Below are 15,511 nucleotides of genomic sequence, written 5' to 3'. Positions count from 1 at the left end.
AGTGAGGGGGCACTGGCAGCACTGGGGGGGATCCCAGGGCTGCGGGTCAGGAGTGAGGGGCGCTGGCAGCGTTGGGCTGGATCCCGGGACTGGGATCGCAGGGGGCTGCAGGTCGGGAGTGAGGGGGCACTGGCAGCACTGGGGGGGGATCCCAGGGCTGTGGGTCGGGAGTGAGGGGGCACTGGCAGCACTGGGGGGGATCCCAGGGCTGTGGGTTGGGACTGAGGGGCAGCGGCAGCGCTGGGGGTGGATCTCAGGGCTGGGACGGCAGGGGGCTGCGGATCGGGAGTGAGGGGCACCGGCTGCTTGCAGATCCAAGGGAGAGAAACTTCCCTGCCGTGTGGGTGTTTTGGGCACTGGTTGGGGCCCAAAGGGAGGCGCGAACGTGCCTGGTTCAAGGGGGGGGAGAAACGCGCCGTTGGCCGGGTTCTGCACGGTGGCAGCTGGGTCCAGCCTCTCCCAGGGGCCCAGGCGGTGACGGACCAAGACACAGACCCTGCTGCTCAGGCTTTATTGTGGATTCTGCCCCCCGGCGCCGTCCTCAGTTCATCTGGATGGCTCTGCGGATCCACGCTACGTAGTTGCAGACCTTGGTGTAGACGCCAGGCCTGTTGGGCTGGGCGCAGGTTTGCAGCCCCCAGGACACGATGCCCTGGAGCTGCCCAGCGCAGACCAGGGGCCCACCCGAGTCACCCTGTGGAGAGACAGCACCTTACGTCGGGACGACCCCCTTTGACTGGACTGGGGGAGCCCAGGGCCGGGCTGGCAGGTCGGGAGTGAGGGGCACTGGCAGGGCTGGGGAGGAGCTCAGGGCTGGGCTCCCAGGGGGCTGTGGGTTGGGAGTGAGGGGCACCAGCAGAGCTGGGGGGGCTGGAGGGAGCCCAGGGCTGGACTAGTGGGGGCTGCGGGTCGGGAGTGAGGGGCACCGGTAGACCCAGTCCATGATCCCCTGCCCTGAAGGGAGCTGACGTGATCTGTGAGGCTCCAATCCCCTCTGAAAACCCTGCCCCCACCCAGCTCCTCCCCTTCGGGTCCCCACCCCCATCCTGCCTTTTGCCATGACAAGTGGCAAAGCAGGGCTCTGAATCTGGGCCGCCTCCGCCCCCACAGTGTGGGGCAGGCCACCCCTCCCCCAGTGTGTGCCCCCTGCCCCATCCCCCTCCGTTGGGTAGAGCCAGACCTTCCCCCAACAGGTGCTGCCCCTGTGCCCCCCTTCCACCCCCCCTCGTGTGGGGGGGGCAGAGTCCACACTCCCCTCCCCCCCACAAGCCACCATCCCCTTCCAGATCCCCACCCTGCCCCGAGACCCCCACCCCTGCTGTTCCCTGGCCCCGCCCCCTCACCTGGCAGGAGTCGATGCCCCCACCCATGACGCCCGCGCACACCATGTTGGGGGTCACCCGGCCGGGGTAGGAAGCCCGACAGCTCTGCTCCGAGACGATCTGGACGTTTCCGCACTGCAGAAGGTTGGGGAATGTGGCTGGGGAAAAACACGGTGACAGGGGGTCACTCCGGAGTGACACCGGATTGAACCAGCCCCAGAGACCCGATTGAGTCACCCTGGTGTCAGCCCCAGAGACACCCAGGGAGTCGTTCCCGGCCCTACCTTGGGGGGTGGTGACGGTGCCCCAGCCCGAGATGAGGCAGACGGTCCTGGGGGGCGCGCAGGCCGTGGGCAGCGTGACGGGCCGGGCGGTCGGGCCGATGGTGATCGGTTGCGCCAGCTTGAGCAGCATGAGGTCGTTGTCCAGGGTGAAGCGGTTGTAGCCGGGGTGCAGGATGGCGCCGGATACGACTCGGTCCTGCTCCGGCCCCTCCTGCACCGCCCGGTTGTACTCGCCGAGCCGCACCCGCAGGCCGCTAGCCGCCAGGGGCGAGAGGGAGCTGGGTCAGAGTCCTGGCCCCACGGGCCACCCACCCCCGCCGCTGCCGCCCTCCTGGGAATGGGGGAGAGACTGGACAGAGCAGGGCCCATCCCCTCCAGCAGGGGGCAGCCCCTCCAGCAGGGGGCAGCAGGGACACACACACACACAGCAGGACCCATCCCCTCCAGCAGGGGGCGGCAGGGGGGAGACACACACACACACCACGCAGTGCAGGGCTGAGTCCCTCCAGCAGGGGGCAGCAGGAGGGAGACACACACACACACACACACACACAGAGCAGGGCCCAGTCCCTCCAGCAGGGGGCGGCAGGGGGAGACACACAGAGCAGGGCCCAGCCCCTCCAGCAGGGTGCGGCAGGGATACACACACACACAGACACACACACACACACACCACGCAGTGCAGGGCTGAGTCCCTCCAGCAGGGGGCGGCAGGGGGAGACACAGACACTTACGGTCTGTAGCAATGGGCAGCAGAGAGCACCCAGCTCCTGTCCACCAGGATGCCCCCGCACTGCAGCGGGCCGTAGACGAAGGCCTGCCAGGGCTGGGAGTAGCGGGGACACGTGTACCCGCCGATGATCCGGCCCCCGTCGTCCTGGGCGGACACTGCAGCACCTGTCGGCAAACTCCACGTCAGCACGAGGGGCCCGGAATGGGGGGAGATCGGAGCAGGGCCACCAGGGGGGCGCTGGGGTCACAGGCAGAGCTGCTGCAATGGGCCGTGGGGCTGGTTCCAGTGATTGTAGGGCAAAGGGCACCGTGTTTTATCTGGGTCTTAAATCCCCAGCTGCTGGGGTCATGGGAGAGGATCCATTGATGGATCGATCTGTCAATCAATCCTCAAACAGCCCACTGTCTATCCTGCCCCACAATCCCCTCCCCACTATCTATCTATCTATCCATCCCCCACACCCCCTCTATCTATCTATCCCCCCACACCCCCTCTATCTATCTATCTATCCCTCCATACTCCCTCTATCTATCTATCTATCTAAAGTGGCTCATGCATTAAGATGTGTCAATCCCGTTCAGTCCGGGCTGCCGACGCCCCCCCCCACCCCACTGCTGGTGAGGGTCAGGGCCAGCCACCCTCAGAAATTGCAGCTGTGCACAACCCTCCCCTAACACCCCCTCCCTGCCCCCACACCTTCCCATCCCCCCACAACCGCTTCCCTGCCCCCACACCTTCCCATCCCCCCACAACCCTCTACCTGCCCCCACCCCCATCCCCCCACACCTACTCATCCTCCCACAATCCCCATCCCTGCCCCCACACCTCCCCTTCCCCTCCACATACACAGTCCTCCCCTGCACACATGCACCCCCAACACCCATTTCCCCACATGGGCCCCTGTCTCTGTCTGCGCACACAGCCCCCCATGTGTACACAACCCCTCCTCCCTGCACACTCTCTCCCCTCCCACAGCCCCCCACTCTTATGTACCCCCCTCACCTGCAGTCACCAGTAGCAGCGCGATAGTCATCAGCTCCATGGGGCTCAGGTGTGGTGATGCACAGGGCTAGCGGCTGCTGGCTCGGGGCGGGGGGGGGGGAGGAAAAGGGAAAATTAACAGATAACTTAGCCCACCCCCTCAACACAAACTCCACCCACCGACATCCACCGCCTGCTCTGGGTTTGATGCCGCTTCATCCCCAAACACGTCCATCCCCCCACCCCTCCATCCCCAAACACATCCATCCACCCACCCACCAACCCCAAATATATCCATCGACCCATCCATCCCAAAACACGTCCATCCACCCACCCCTCCATCTCCAAACATGTCCATCCACCCACCTCTCCATCCCCAGACACGTCCATCCATCCACCCCTCCATCCCCAAACACGTCCACCCACACCTCCATCCCCAAACACGTCCATCCACCCACACCTCCATCCCCAGACACGTCCATCCACGCACCCACCATCCCCAAACACGTCCATCCACCCATCCATCCCCAAACACGTCCATCCACCCACCCCTCCATCCCCAAACACATCCATCCACCCACCCCTCCATCCCCAAACACGTCCATCCACCCACCCTCCATCCCCAAACACGTCCGTCCATCCATCCCTCCATTCCCAAACACGTCCATCCACCCATCCATCCCCAAACACGTCCATCCACCCAACCCTCCGTCCCCAAACACTATCCACATACGTATCCACCCCCGTCCATCCCCATACATACACATTATCTATCTATCTATCATCTATCTAATCTGTCTCAGTGTTCAGAGCTGTCATGGGGAGTTAGGACACATCTTGGAGAATTAGATACCCCTAACAGGATGGACCCATCTAACCTCCCTAGGAAGCTCTGAAAGTCTCCGCCAAAGATTTCACCCCATGTCCAACCCCCAGGATTGAAGCAGAGGAGGGAGCAGCGTCTCGCTTTTCCACGCCCTCCCGGTTGGATGGTTCCTGGAAAGCTAAGCCAGAGGAGTGGCTGGTGCATCTGGTTCTGGGTGGCATGGCCTGCCATGAGTAGCTTGTGCCCAAATGAAGGTCAGGTCTGGCCCAGGGTGTGGGGATCTCCCGAGCCCGTGACTCAGACGGGCAGTGTAGAAACGGAAGGACCTGCCTCGCTGGCCTGACATCTTCCAGACCGACCCATCGGACCTCCAGAAATCCCCAGATGGGGCTCCCAGAGCACGGGAGCTGTGGGGTTTTTAACTGATGGGCCGTGTCACTGGGTGTCGGGCTCCTGTGCCTTTGGGAGCTTGCCTGCCCCAGCCTAGCACCCCAGGGAGAGAGAAACCATGTCTCTCCGGCACAGAACCCCGGCCAGCGCGGCAGCCCCGTCCGGGCAGAAAACTGACCCGCGTTGCTGGAGGGTGTGTGCGCTTCAGTGCTTGTGTCCCCCGAGCTCTCGCTGCGCTCGCCAGGGGCATCTCACAGCCCCCCCACGCACCTGGGGCCACCTCCCATCTCCTGCTACAGACTCTCCGTGCTCTCCTCTGCGGAGTGCCCAGTGCCCCTCCCCCATGCCAGGGGCTCTGTGTGCCCAGTGCCCCTCCCCCCATGCCAGGGGCTCTGTGTGCCCAGTGCCCCTCCCCCCATGCCAGGGGCTCTGTGTGCCCAGTGCCCCTCCCCCCATGCCAGGGGCTCTGTGTGCCCCCATTCCCACTCTACAAACACAGCCCCAATGAAGGCTCGCTGCCCTCACATTAAAATCCAGGAGTTCTCCCTTCATGCCGCGCCTCCAGGAGCTGGAGATTTAGGAAATCTCTTAAGTATTACAAGACTTGCGATAAAAGAGCAACAGTTGGACACTGAGATAGATTCTTCCCAACCCTCCGCTTGCCACCCATTGGGTGTGGAAAAGTGGTGAAAAGCTACTTACGAAAGACTTTGAAGCAAACAACGTAGAAGCAGCTTTAGCTGTTAGCCAATAGGGGTTCCCTGTTCAACAGACCGCCGACAATTAATCTGACCACTGGAGATAGTTAAAAAAATAAAAAATCAGAAATTTTGGGGAAAATGTCAAGAATTTTGAAAAAAAGTCGAGTTTTGAGGGGGAAAAGTTCAAGAATTTGGGGGAAAATAGCAAGAAGCTTGATCAAAAAATTCAAGAACTTTGGGGGAAAATTTCAAGAACCTGGGAGAAATTTTCAAAAATGTTGGGTGGAAATTCTAGAATTTGTGGGAAGTGTTGAAGAATTTGCAGGAAATGTCAAGAAATGTGCAGGAAACATTTCAAAACATTGTAGTGGGAAATTTTCAAAAACGATTGGAGATCATTTCAAGAATTTGTAGGACTATATCAAACGTGGGGAAAATTTCAAGATCTTTTAGAGAACATTTTGAGACTTAGAAGGAAAATTTCAAATATTGGGAAAAATTCAAATATTTTGGGAGAAATTTCAAGGATTTTTGGAGAAAATGTCAAGAAAGTACACAAAATGTTAAAAGGAAAAAAATCAGGAATTTTGGGGAAATTGTAAAACGTTTGGTGAAAATTCCAAGAATTTAGGTGACATTTTCAAAAATTTTGGAGAAAATGTCAAGAATTGGGGAAATTTTGCAAAATTTGGGGGGGATTTTCAAGAATTTGTGGAACATTTTAAATATTTCACGGGGGATGCAAGACGTTGGGTAAGTTTTGAAAACTTGTAAACAGTTTTCATATCGTTTTTTTTCCCAAACTGGAACAGTTTTGCCTCATTTGAAACATTCCGTGACAATTTTTAACTGCGATTTAGCACCATTTTTTTTCATTTTTAAAATTTTCTTAACTTCTGTTTCCAAGATAAGCAATTTTCAGAACTGATTTGTTTTGGGGGGGGGTGTCTATTAATTAAGCAGCAATTTCAAAACCATGTTTAAAAAATAACAATTTCAGAAACTTTCAAAAGTGTTAAAACCAAACCATTTTCAATGCTAAAAGGCTTTTTGCCTGTTATTTAAACAGTTCATTTGTTTGCTTTCAAAGCAGAGTGATTTTTTTTTCGCCCTCCCATTTTGTACAACAGGGTTTCATTTGCCTGGATTATTATTGGCGTTAAATCTCATGATTTTTCATGCCAATCTCGCAATTTTCCTAGCTTCACTGATTATAAAGCCAGATGGGAACCTCTGTGATCATCTGAGCTAATCCTTCCTATTGTTAACCGAGCACCAAACAAATCCACAATCACTCCCTTGCCCTTCATCAAAGGGCTGTTGGCGGCTTCTCCATCAGCAGCAAGTTTGCAATCACGATGGGCCATTTTCGCCAGATGCTCTGTTCTGGTTCCACCAGTATTTAAGTGAGGGAAGTTCTCCGGCCTGGGCCGTACATGGGGTCCGGCTAGATGATCACAGCAGTCCCTTCTGGCCTTGGAGTCTACGAATCCGATAACAGAGCAGGGTCTGCGGAGACAGTGCCCCGAGCACCTGGCCCCGCGTTCCGTCAAGCGGAGGCCACGGGAATCATCCATCGTGTGGTTCCCCTCCCCGAGATGAAGCAGCGGCGGCATTACCCTTCACCAATCTGTACCGGCCACCGAGCTGTCCTGGCATCCCCCTCCACTGCGGGCCCCCCAAACTGGCTCAGCCCGGAGATCAACCAGAAATCTGCCCTCACCGGAGCTGGGTAATCCGTGCACTGGGTGGAGGAACTTCCCCTGGCACCTCAGCTTCCCCAGCAAGCGACGACGCGTTGGCTTGTGCCCACAGACGTCTCTCTGCTGGATCCTCCGTGTGCTTGGCTTATAACCTGCCTTCGGCCCTGGAACCAGCTGCCCCCGAGGCAGCGTGCAGGGCAGGGCTGGTCCCCGCCTCTCAGCCTGTCATTAACCCTCCGAGGCCTCTCTCAGCCTGCCTTGGCATCAAATAAAGCCTGGGTGTCACCGGCAAAAGGGATAAGGGGTGGTGCCCCCTTGTGGGGCCCACGCAAGCTGGGGATTAGGGGCGGCTCACATGGCCCAGATGCGCGGGAGGGAAGCCAGAGCTGTCCTGTTTTCGGAGTTGCACCAGGTGAAGCAGGAATGATTTGTGTGGGACTCACTGAAATTAGAGGGCACGTCAGACCGGTGCTAATGGAGTTGCTGGCTACTTGTGTCACAGCAGGAAGTTAGAGAATCAAGCAGGGCGAATGCTGTCGGGCGAGTGTGATTGTGCGTTTGTGCGTCAGAGAAGGGACTGTCCCTCGCTGTGTGTCTGGGCAGCGCCTGGAGCGACAGGGCCCCAATCTCAGCTGGGGCAGGGACTGTCTCTTGCTGCGTGTCTGGGCAGCGCCTGGCACAAGGGGGCCCCAATCTCAGCTGGGGCAGGGCCTGTCTCTGTGTCTGAGCAGCACCTGGCACACTGGGGCCCTGATCTCAGCTGGGGCAGGGCCTGTCTCTGTGTCTGAGCAGCACCTGGCACAAGGGGGCCCTGATCTCAGCTGGGGCAGGGCCTGTCTCTGTGTCTGGGCAGCGCCTGGCACACTGTGGCCCTGACCTCAGCTGGGGCAGCTACCGTAATGCACATAAGATGCTCATGCTGGGGCAGGCCAGCTTGACGCTGTCTCCGATTCCTCGGGCTCAATCCTGAGGCTCAGTGGCATTTTGCTCCCCGGCCCGTATGCACTGCACGGTGCGAGACTCAGGTCCCGATTCCACCCCCCACCTCACTCATGTTTCCCTTCTCCTTCCCGTATGCCCCGTAGGGCAGTGCTTTTATCCCCCCGTACAGAGAGGGAAACTGAGGCACGGTGAGGCTAAGTGACTTCCTCAAGGTGGCACAGGGAGGCCAGCGGAGCAGGGCCTTGACTGTGACTGGTCGACTAATGCTCTAACCACTGCCCCGTCCTCCCTCTCCGCAGGCCCAGGAGTGCCACCTTCTGGCTGGGGTGGCATTGCTTGGTTTTGGCCAGCTGCATGGAGGGAGCTGCCCCTTCGGGCTGGGGAACGGTGCCGACTTGCCAGCGCATCCCTGAGTGGGGATTGAACCCTGGCCCTCCAAGCAGGCACCTCCCTGGCCGGAGCTAAGGGCCTGCTGGGTTAGCCAGGCTCTGGGGCCCAGTAGGGGGAGCCAGCGCTCCACCGCAGCAGACACACCAGGCTGTGCAGCAAGATGCCAGGCCGAAAACTTCCCTGCTCCTGTGGTGTGTGTGTGTGGGGGGGTGTTCTTGGCTCCTGACCCCCCTGAGCTCTCGGGGGGCTCCAGGGGGGGGGACCACCAATTAGGGTGACCGGACAGCAAATGTGAAAAATGGGCACGGGGGTGTGTGTGTGTGTGTGGGGGGGGGGTATATAGGAGCCTATATAAGAAAAAGACCCAAAAAATCGGGACTGTCCCTATAAAATCGGGACATCTGGTCACCCTACCACCAATATCCAGGAGGCTGCAGGGCCAGGATCTGGGCCAATTGGTTTGGGCTAGTGGGTAGAGGACCGTGGATGGAAGTTCGGGCTGGGAGCCAGGACTCCTAGGTTCTACCCTGTCTCTGGGAGAGGAGTGAGGTCTAGTGGTTAGAGCAGGGGGGGGCTGGGAGCCAGGAGTCCTGGGTTCTACCCTGTCTCTGGGAGAGGAGTGAGGTCTAGTGGTTAGAGCAGGGGGGGCTGGGAGCCAGGAGTCCTGGGTTCTCACTTGGCTCTCAGAGGCTAATGGGTTAGAGCAGAGATGCTGGGAGCCAGGACTCCTGGGTTCTGTTCCTAGCTTGGTGAGGGAGTGGGATCTAGTGGTTAGAGCGGTAGGTCTGGGACTTAGGACTCCTGGGATCTATCCCCCAGTCTGCCATGGACCCAGAGTGCCACCTCCCCTTTCTGTACCTTTGTTTACCCTCCCGGCCTTTGTCTGCCCCTGGTAATTACACTGTGAATTCACCAGGGTGCGGCGCTCTCCCACGGAGCTTAGCACAACGGGGCCTTGGGGTATTGTTGCAATAGAAATAATAGTTTTTGCACAGCCAATGTTTATGTGAAACCATCTGGGCTTCACATGTGCCTCGTCCGCCACACAGAGAGGACCTGGAAAGTGAAGTTACCTAACAGTACAGCTCTAGCTCGCATCTTCCCACAATGAGGTATTACAATCTTAACTCTGCCCCCACAAACTTAACTCTCCCCCTCAACCTTAACTCTGTCCCCTCAACCTTATGTCTACTCCCTCAACTTTAACTACTTTGCCGCAAAGGTAACACTGCCCCCTTAACCTTAACTCCACCCCTTAAACCTTAATGCTGCCCACTCAATCTTCCCCTTGCACACCCTTAACTCTGCCCCCCATAGCATGGGGTGGTAGAGGGGCATGTACCAAGTGGGGTCCATAGCAGGGGAGAGGGTAGTGGGAGGACATACCAAGTGGAGTCCATGGCAGAGGAAGTAGTGGAGGATGTACCAAATGGAATCCATAGTGGAGGGGCGCTGGGGGAAGTATCAAGTGGGGTCCATAGAGGGGAAGGGTAATGAAGGACATACCAAATGGGCTCATAGCAGAGGGGGACAGTGAGGAATGTACCAAATGGGATCCTGTGACAAAGTGAGGTTTTTCACCTTGTTATGTTGCATGTGAGTCTTACTGTCCTATACTAATACTGTGTGTGCCTCAGTTTCCCTGTGTGGTGGGAATTGGGTACATGACTTTTGCTGAGGCCATCGGGGAAGGTGAGGCTGCCCAGCTGCCTGCACATAAGCGATGGCTGATGCCCTTCGTAACCTGAGACCCAGGAGGGGGAGGCGACCAGGTGACACTGCCTGGGATGCAGGACAAAGCCCAGAGGAGGAGAATGGGCATGTTGGAGGCCAGGCAGGGGGGTCCAGGGCAGTCTTCTGTGGGAGACTGGAAGAGGGGGAGTCCAGGGCATCTGGTCCAGGTTCCCCCAAGATGGACTTGGCTGAAAGTCACTGATTTCTGTGCGAACAAGCTCTGTTCTACGCTGTGTCCCTGTCGACTAATAAACCTGCTGTGTTACATGCTGGCTGAGAGTCACGGCTGGCCGCGGAGTTGGGGTGCGGGGCCCTTTGGCTTCTCCAGGGGTCCCGCCCAGGCGGACTGGCTGTGGGAAGCGCACGGTGGGAACAGGGATGCTGAATGCTCCTACAGTGTGCTCAGAGAGAGGATCGACCCGGCCTTCTTGGGGACCAACACCACGAGAAAGGCTCAAGGACTGGAGAACGGCTGAATCTCCCCAAAGCCGGCATGTCCTTGACCGCTCTCTCCAGGACTTAGGCAGTTTTCCCTGTGACTCTGAATGAGGAACACCTGATGGGAGGGTTGGCTCCCGTCTCCACCCAGTGGACAGCCAGGTTAATGAGCCGAGGCCGGTTGGAAAACAGCTGCTGGTCCGAACTAGCACCTCTTTGATCTTTTCCTGCTGGGCAGGGTTAGCTGTGCAGAGAGGGGGATTGATTCCAGTGAGGGGCCGGCTCCCGTCTCAGGGAATAGATCTGCCAAGGGATCATCTCTCTGCTCCTCCCACTGGCCACACACAACCAGCATCAGCCTCTCCCTTTCACAGTACAGCTCCATCACGTTGACATGGTGCACTCGGTGGCTGTGAGCCCAGTTAGACAGTTTCTCCACATAGTTCACCTCATTTACCTGCCTGATGACCTTGCAGCTTGTTCTTCCTCACGGGGATGAGAAGCATCACCTGTTCCCCGATGGCATAGGAGCAGGCCCGTCCTGAGTGGTTATACCAGACCTTCTGCTTCCCTTGGGCCCTGGCTAGGTTTCCCCTGGCCAAGCCCGTGAGCTCAGCGAGTTTTTCCTGGAAAGTCAGCATGGATTCCACCACTGAGTCTCCATCAGGAGAGGCCTTCCCCTCCCATCCGTCCCTCACCAAGTCATGGGGCCCCCTCACTCTCCTCCCGTACAGCAACTTGAATGGGGAGAACCCTGTGGATTCCTGGGGCACTTCCCTGTATGAGAACAGCAGGTGGGGTAAGTATTTGTCCCAGTCCTGCGGGTGCTGGTTCATAAAGGTTTTCAGCATCATCTTTAGAGTCCCATTGAGCCTCTCCACCAGCCCGTTGGACTGAGGGTGATCCGCCGAGGTCCAGGTGTGCTGGACACCACGCTGGAGCAGGGTTGACATTAAGTTGGACCCCTGGTCTGTAAGGACCTCCTTGGGGAACCCCACTCTGCTGAAGATGGTCAGCGGCGCGTCTGCCAGTGTCTGCCTCGATAGAGGACAGAGCCGCTGCCTCAGGGTAGCGAGTAGCGAAATCTACCCCCACCAGGATGTATTTCTTCCCTGTCCTGGTTGCCTTACTGAAGGGCCTCACTATGTCCACGGCCACCTTCCCAAAAGGCTCCTCTATGACAGGCAGGGGCCTGAAGGCTGCTTTACCCTTATCCTGGACCTTCCCTACCCTCTGGCAGGAGTCGCAGGCTCTGCAGTACCGCTGGACAACGTCAAAGACTCCAGGTCAGTAAAAGTTCTGTAGCTGCCTCTGCCTGAGAGAGGGACATCGTGGACCAGGTACAATAGCCTGTGGTGGTACTTCTGGGGCACCACCAGCTGTCTCCTGATCCCCCACAGTTCCACTTCCCGTGGGGGAGCCCATTCCCGGTACAGGAATCCCTTCTCCCACAGGAATCTTTCCCGGCAGCCTCCCCCCAGGGGGTTCGCTGCACTGGGGCCAGCAAGTTCCCTCAGCTTCTCTAAGGAGGGATCCTTCCGCAGCTCAGCCTGGAATTCAGCAGCTAGAGACGGGTGTGAAACCAGTTTCCTCTTGCTGCCTGCGGTCAAAGCCCTCCAGACTGGATCTCTGGGACTCGGTCTCTTTTGGTGGAGAGCCCCCATCTTGATCTTGGCCACCCTCTGACCAGGCGGCTCTGTCACCAGCAGCACCCTTCCAGCTGCTTCCCCCTTCCCTGGGGCCTCTCACACCTCTGGACAAGGCAACCTGGGTTGGCAGCTGTCCTGCCCTGGCTGTGGTCCCCATGCTCAGCTGGGGTCTCTGATCCCCTCCGGTTCAGCTTTGCCCCTGCTGTCCCAGTGGGGGCAGGCAGCGAGCCCCCTGCTTTGCTCACAGCATCGGAGCCAGCACGAGCCACCTGCCCCATGTGCAGGGGCGTGGGAAGTATCTCTCTGCCCCACTCAGCTCCAGGGCTCTGGTTGCAGACAGGCAGGTCTCCTCCTCCCTGCCAGCCAGGTCATCTGCATTTTCACTGACCACTTCTGTCTCAGAGGATTGTTTCCCTGGATTCAAATTTGAATCCTCGGCCATTACAGGAGCAGGGCCTGGATCCTGTCCCAAATAGACACAGTCACCCCCCAACAGGACGTCACAGCTGAGAACCCCAACTACCAGCCAACCAGACCCCTCCTGGGTCTGCACAGGGATCCGGGCCATAGGCAGGGCGAGGGGCTTCATCCCAGGGACCTTCACTCAGGTCACCCAGCCCCTCAGCATCTGCAGCTGCACCACCCGGGGCCTGCCAACCGTTCTCTCTGTCCCAGGGTCTCGCCACCCCAGGAATGTCTCCCCAGTGACCACCATCTTCTGCTCCCACTGGGGGTCTGAGGGGCCTGAGCCCAGGAGAGTCCATGCAGACATATATGCTGGGGTCAGGTGTGAGAGCCGGTCTGCCCCTCCTGCCCCATCTGGCTAAACAGCTCTATGGCCTTGGGACCCAGGAAGGGGCTGGACACCGGAGCCTTTCCGCAGGGCCAGCCTGGTTCCAATTGCCAACCTCCCAAAGGCCGCGAGACGGGCATCTATATCTCCCCCGTCCTTAACCTGGGGCAGCGATTTAGTGTCGAGGTTCCCTGCGAAATTGGCACCCTGGGGTCCATCCCCACTCACCCCTGGATGGGTCCCTCTGCCTCGCAGCTCAGCCATCGCCAGTTCCTGCTGCCGCTGTCTCTCCTGCTGTTCTGCTTCGTGTCTCTCGTGGTCCTCTGGCTCCTTCAATCTCAGCCCCAATTCCATCCGTCTCAGATCCACCGACGGGGAAACCGTGGAGACCCCCTGCCGGTCGGGGACATGGGCCTCCGGGACACCCAGCTGCTCCCAGCCTCCCTCACGGCCCCAGCTGGGTCAGGACCTGTCTCCTTAGAGCGATTCTCCTCTTCCAACTGAGCAATTAGCTGCGCCTTGGTGAGCTTTCCAACGCCCAGCCCTCTCTCCGCACAGCTCTACAAGGTCCTTATTAAGGAGATGCGTATAGGCCATCTGCACGCTGTTCCCAAGTGGTCACGGACTCACAGCTCCCCATGATCCCTTCAGTGCGACAGCCCTTCTCCAGCGGTTAAGCCGTAGGCTCCTCCACCTCCTGGAACCGCACCTCTCTGAGCCTTCAGCACGCCCACCTCTTGCTAATCCCCCTTCGTTTTACTGCTCCCCGGTCACTTAATACAGGATGCTCCGTCTCACTCTGCCACCAGTTGTTACGGAGTCACAGGACCAGTGCTCTGGAACTGCTCCATATGAAGTCAGTCAGGACTCTGGTTACTCGAGGGGATGGAGAATTTTGCCCTGGCGTATATTCATGATATCTGTGTTTTTAGCCAGACCTGGGAAGACCTTGTGTTCCAGGTTAAACAAATGCTGGACTGGCTCCAGGATGCAGCACTGACTATAAAAGCTGGGAAGTGCAAGGTGGGAATGTTATGTTGCATGTAAGTCTTACTGTCCTGTACAAATACTGTGTGTGCCTCAGTTTCCCTGTGTGTTGCACCAATGCCTAGGTGGTGGGAATTGGGTGTGTGACTTTTGCTGAGGCTCTCAGGGCAAGGGGCATGTACCACGTGGGGTCCATAGCAGAGGGGGGCAATGGGGGATGTAGCATATGGGGTCAATAGCAGGGGGGAATAGTGGGGCATGCACCAAGTGAGGGCCATAGAGCGGGAGGGTAGTGAGGGGACATACCAAGTGGGGTCCATGTCAGAGGGAGGCAGTGGGAGCATGTACCAAGTGGGAGCCATAGTGGAGGGGGGCAATCAAGGACGTACCGTATGTGTAATAATGGAGGGAGGGGAGGCACCTTCTGTGTCTAGCTGAGGAGGCAGGAGTTGCTGGGCAGAGGCTCATGGGAAGGATTCTAGTGGGGCGGGGGCACGTCGAGGCCAGAGTTTTCGCATCTGGTACTTCACAGCCCCAAGCGGCCTCAGACCAGCAGGGCTTTATTACAGGCAACGGCGCAGCCAGGTTTTAAGTGTAGGGGGAGCACACCTAAAAAAGGCGCCCTCCCTTGGCTCCTCCTCTGGCCACGCCCCCTGGCTCCTCCCTCTGGCCACGCCCCCGACTCCTCCCGTTCCCCCCCCAGATTAACCCCGGGGCCGGCTCAGGACTCCTGCGGGCTTCCCGGGGGTGCGGATACCCCCCCATTCCAGGGAGAGTCTCTCCTGCCCAGCGCGCTCTGCAGGTGTCCCCTGCCGGGCTGTGCCACCCGGCCCCACCTGCGGGGCCCTGTCCCCCCCACCCCAGGCTCCTGCACCGCGCCAGGACCCCCTGTCCAGACTGCACGGCCTGCGCCCCTGCCCTGCGGGCCCGGACCCCCCAGTGCAAGGCACCGGACCCCTGCCGCTCACCTTCCGTCCTGCACCACCGCCTGTCCCTGGCCTGCTCCCGGTGCTCAGTGCACGCTCGCCAGCCAGGCGGCCTTAAAGGCGCAGGGGCCCTTTCACCTCCTCCCACCGCATTAGCAAGGGGCGCGGAGCGCTTGGCCGCCGAGCCCTGAGCCGCCGCCGCAGAAGGTGGCTGCGGCGATGTTGGGGCCGTGCTGAGCGTGGGGCGCGATGGCCGAGGAGCCGGCCCCCTCGCTCCTCCGGCCGCGCCTGCCGCCCCCCCATGGCTCCTCCGGCCGTGCTGCCGCCAGCGCCGGCCCGGCAGGCGCTGCTTTTTGAAAACGTGCTGAGGGGAAGTGGCTGCTTCCCCTGCACCCCACTAGCTACGCTACAGATTACAGGTAACGTTGCTCATGGGCGTGTGTCACTGATAAATATAGCTGGGGGAGGTGTCAGGGTGTTCCGGTTTAGAGCATTTTTAAACAAGTCACTTCACCTTTGGGGGGCCGGAGGATAGCTCAGTGGATTGAGCATTGTCCTGCTTAAACCCAGGGTTGGGAGTTCAATCCTTGAGGGGGCCACTTAGGGACCTGGGGCAGAAATCTGTCTGGGGTTTGGTCCTGCTTTGAGCAGGGGGCTGGACTAGATACCTCCTGAGGTCCCTTCCAACCCTGATATTCTATGAAACCCAGCA

At 58.7% G+C, this 15,511-nt stretch overlaps 2 protein-coding genes across 5 annotated transcripts in view; one reads left to right on the top strand and one right to left on the bottom strand.

Moving 5' to 3' along the window:
* Positions 1-523: 523 nt before the first annotated feature.
* Positions 524-13,569, bottom strand: LOC120390069 (trypsin-like). Of its 3 annotated transcripts, none has more exons than XM_039512350.1 (7): positions 13,115-13,569; positions 5,239-5,331; positions 3,342-3,422; positions 2,341-2,503; positions 1,607-1,860; positions 1,344-1,480; positions 524-694 (listed from the first exon to the last, which is right to left on the bottom strand). In XM_039512350.1, exons 3-7 carry the CDS (start codon positions 3,379-3,381, stop codon positions 542-544), a joined length of 747 nt encoding a protein of 248 aa, XP_039368284.1. In that variant the 5' UTR covers positions 3,382-3,422; positions 5,239-5,331; positions 13,115-13,569; the 3' UTR covers positions 524-541. The 3 variants fall into 3 exon arrangements, with proteins under 3 accessions (XP_039368284.1, XP_039368281.1, XP_039368283.1); XM_039512347.1 differs by having other exon boundaries at positions 3,342-3,418; XM_039512349.1 differs by lacking the exon at positions 13,115-13,569 and adding an exon at positions 6,961-7,013 and having other exon boundaries at positions 3,342-3,418.
* Positions 13,570-14,316: 747 nt separating this feature from the next.
* LOC120390070 (trypsin-like) overlaps positions 14,317-15,511 on the top strand; it is a 45,110-nt gene continuing 43,915 nt past the window's right edge. Inside the window, exon 1 of one of the 2 annotated variants that reach the window (XM_039512352.1) lies at positions 14,317-14,394. The gene's annotated coding sequence lies outside the window, so the exon portion shown is untranslated. Of the gene's footprint in view, positions 14,395-15,162; positions 15,219-15,511 lie in introns of those variants that run through there. The other variant, XM_039512351.1, reaches the window with a different exon arrangement.

This window comes from Mauremys reevesii, linkage group 24 (assembly GCF_016161935.1).
Source record: "Mauremys reevesii isolate NIE-2019 linkage group 24, ASM1616193v1, whole genome shotgun sequence".
Lineage (NCBI taxonomy): Eukaryota > Metazoa > Chordata > Testudines > Geoemydidae > Mauremys > Mauremys reevesii.
Note: the sequence above shows the minus strand (reverse complement) of the source record. Positions and strands in the feature narration are given on the sequence as shown.

What these genes read in the sequence shown, in the direction of transcription:
- LOC120390069 (XM_039512350.1), bottom strand. Translation starts at nt 3,381, where the DNA reads ATGGAGCTGATGACTATCGCGCTGCTACTGGTGACTGCAG. An exon ending in GCTGCCCATTGCTACAGACC is followed by an intron (nt 1,861 to 2,340) that starts GTAAGTGTCTGT and finishes CCTGGCGGCTAG; the next exon opens with CGGCCTGCGGGTGCGGCTCG. An exon ending in CACCGTCACCACCCCCCAAG is followed by an intron (nt 1,481 to 1,606) that starts GTAGGGCCGGGA and finishes GTTTTTCCCCAG; the next exon opens with CCACATTCCCCAACCTTCTG.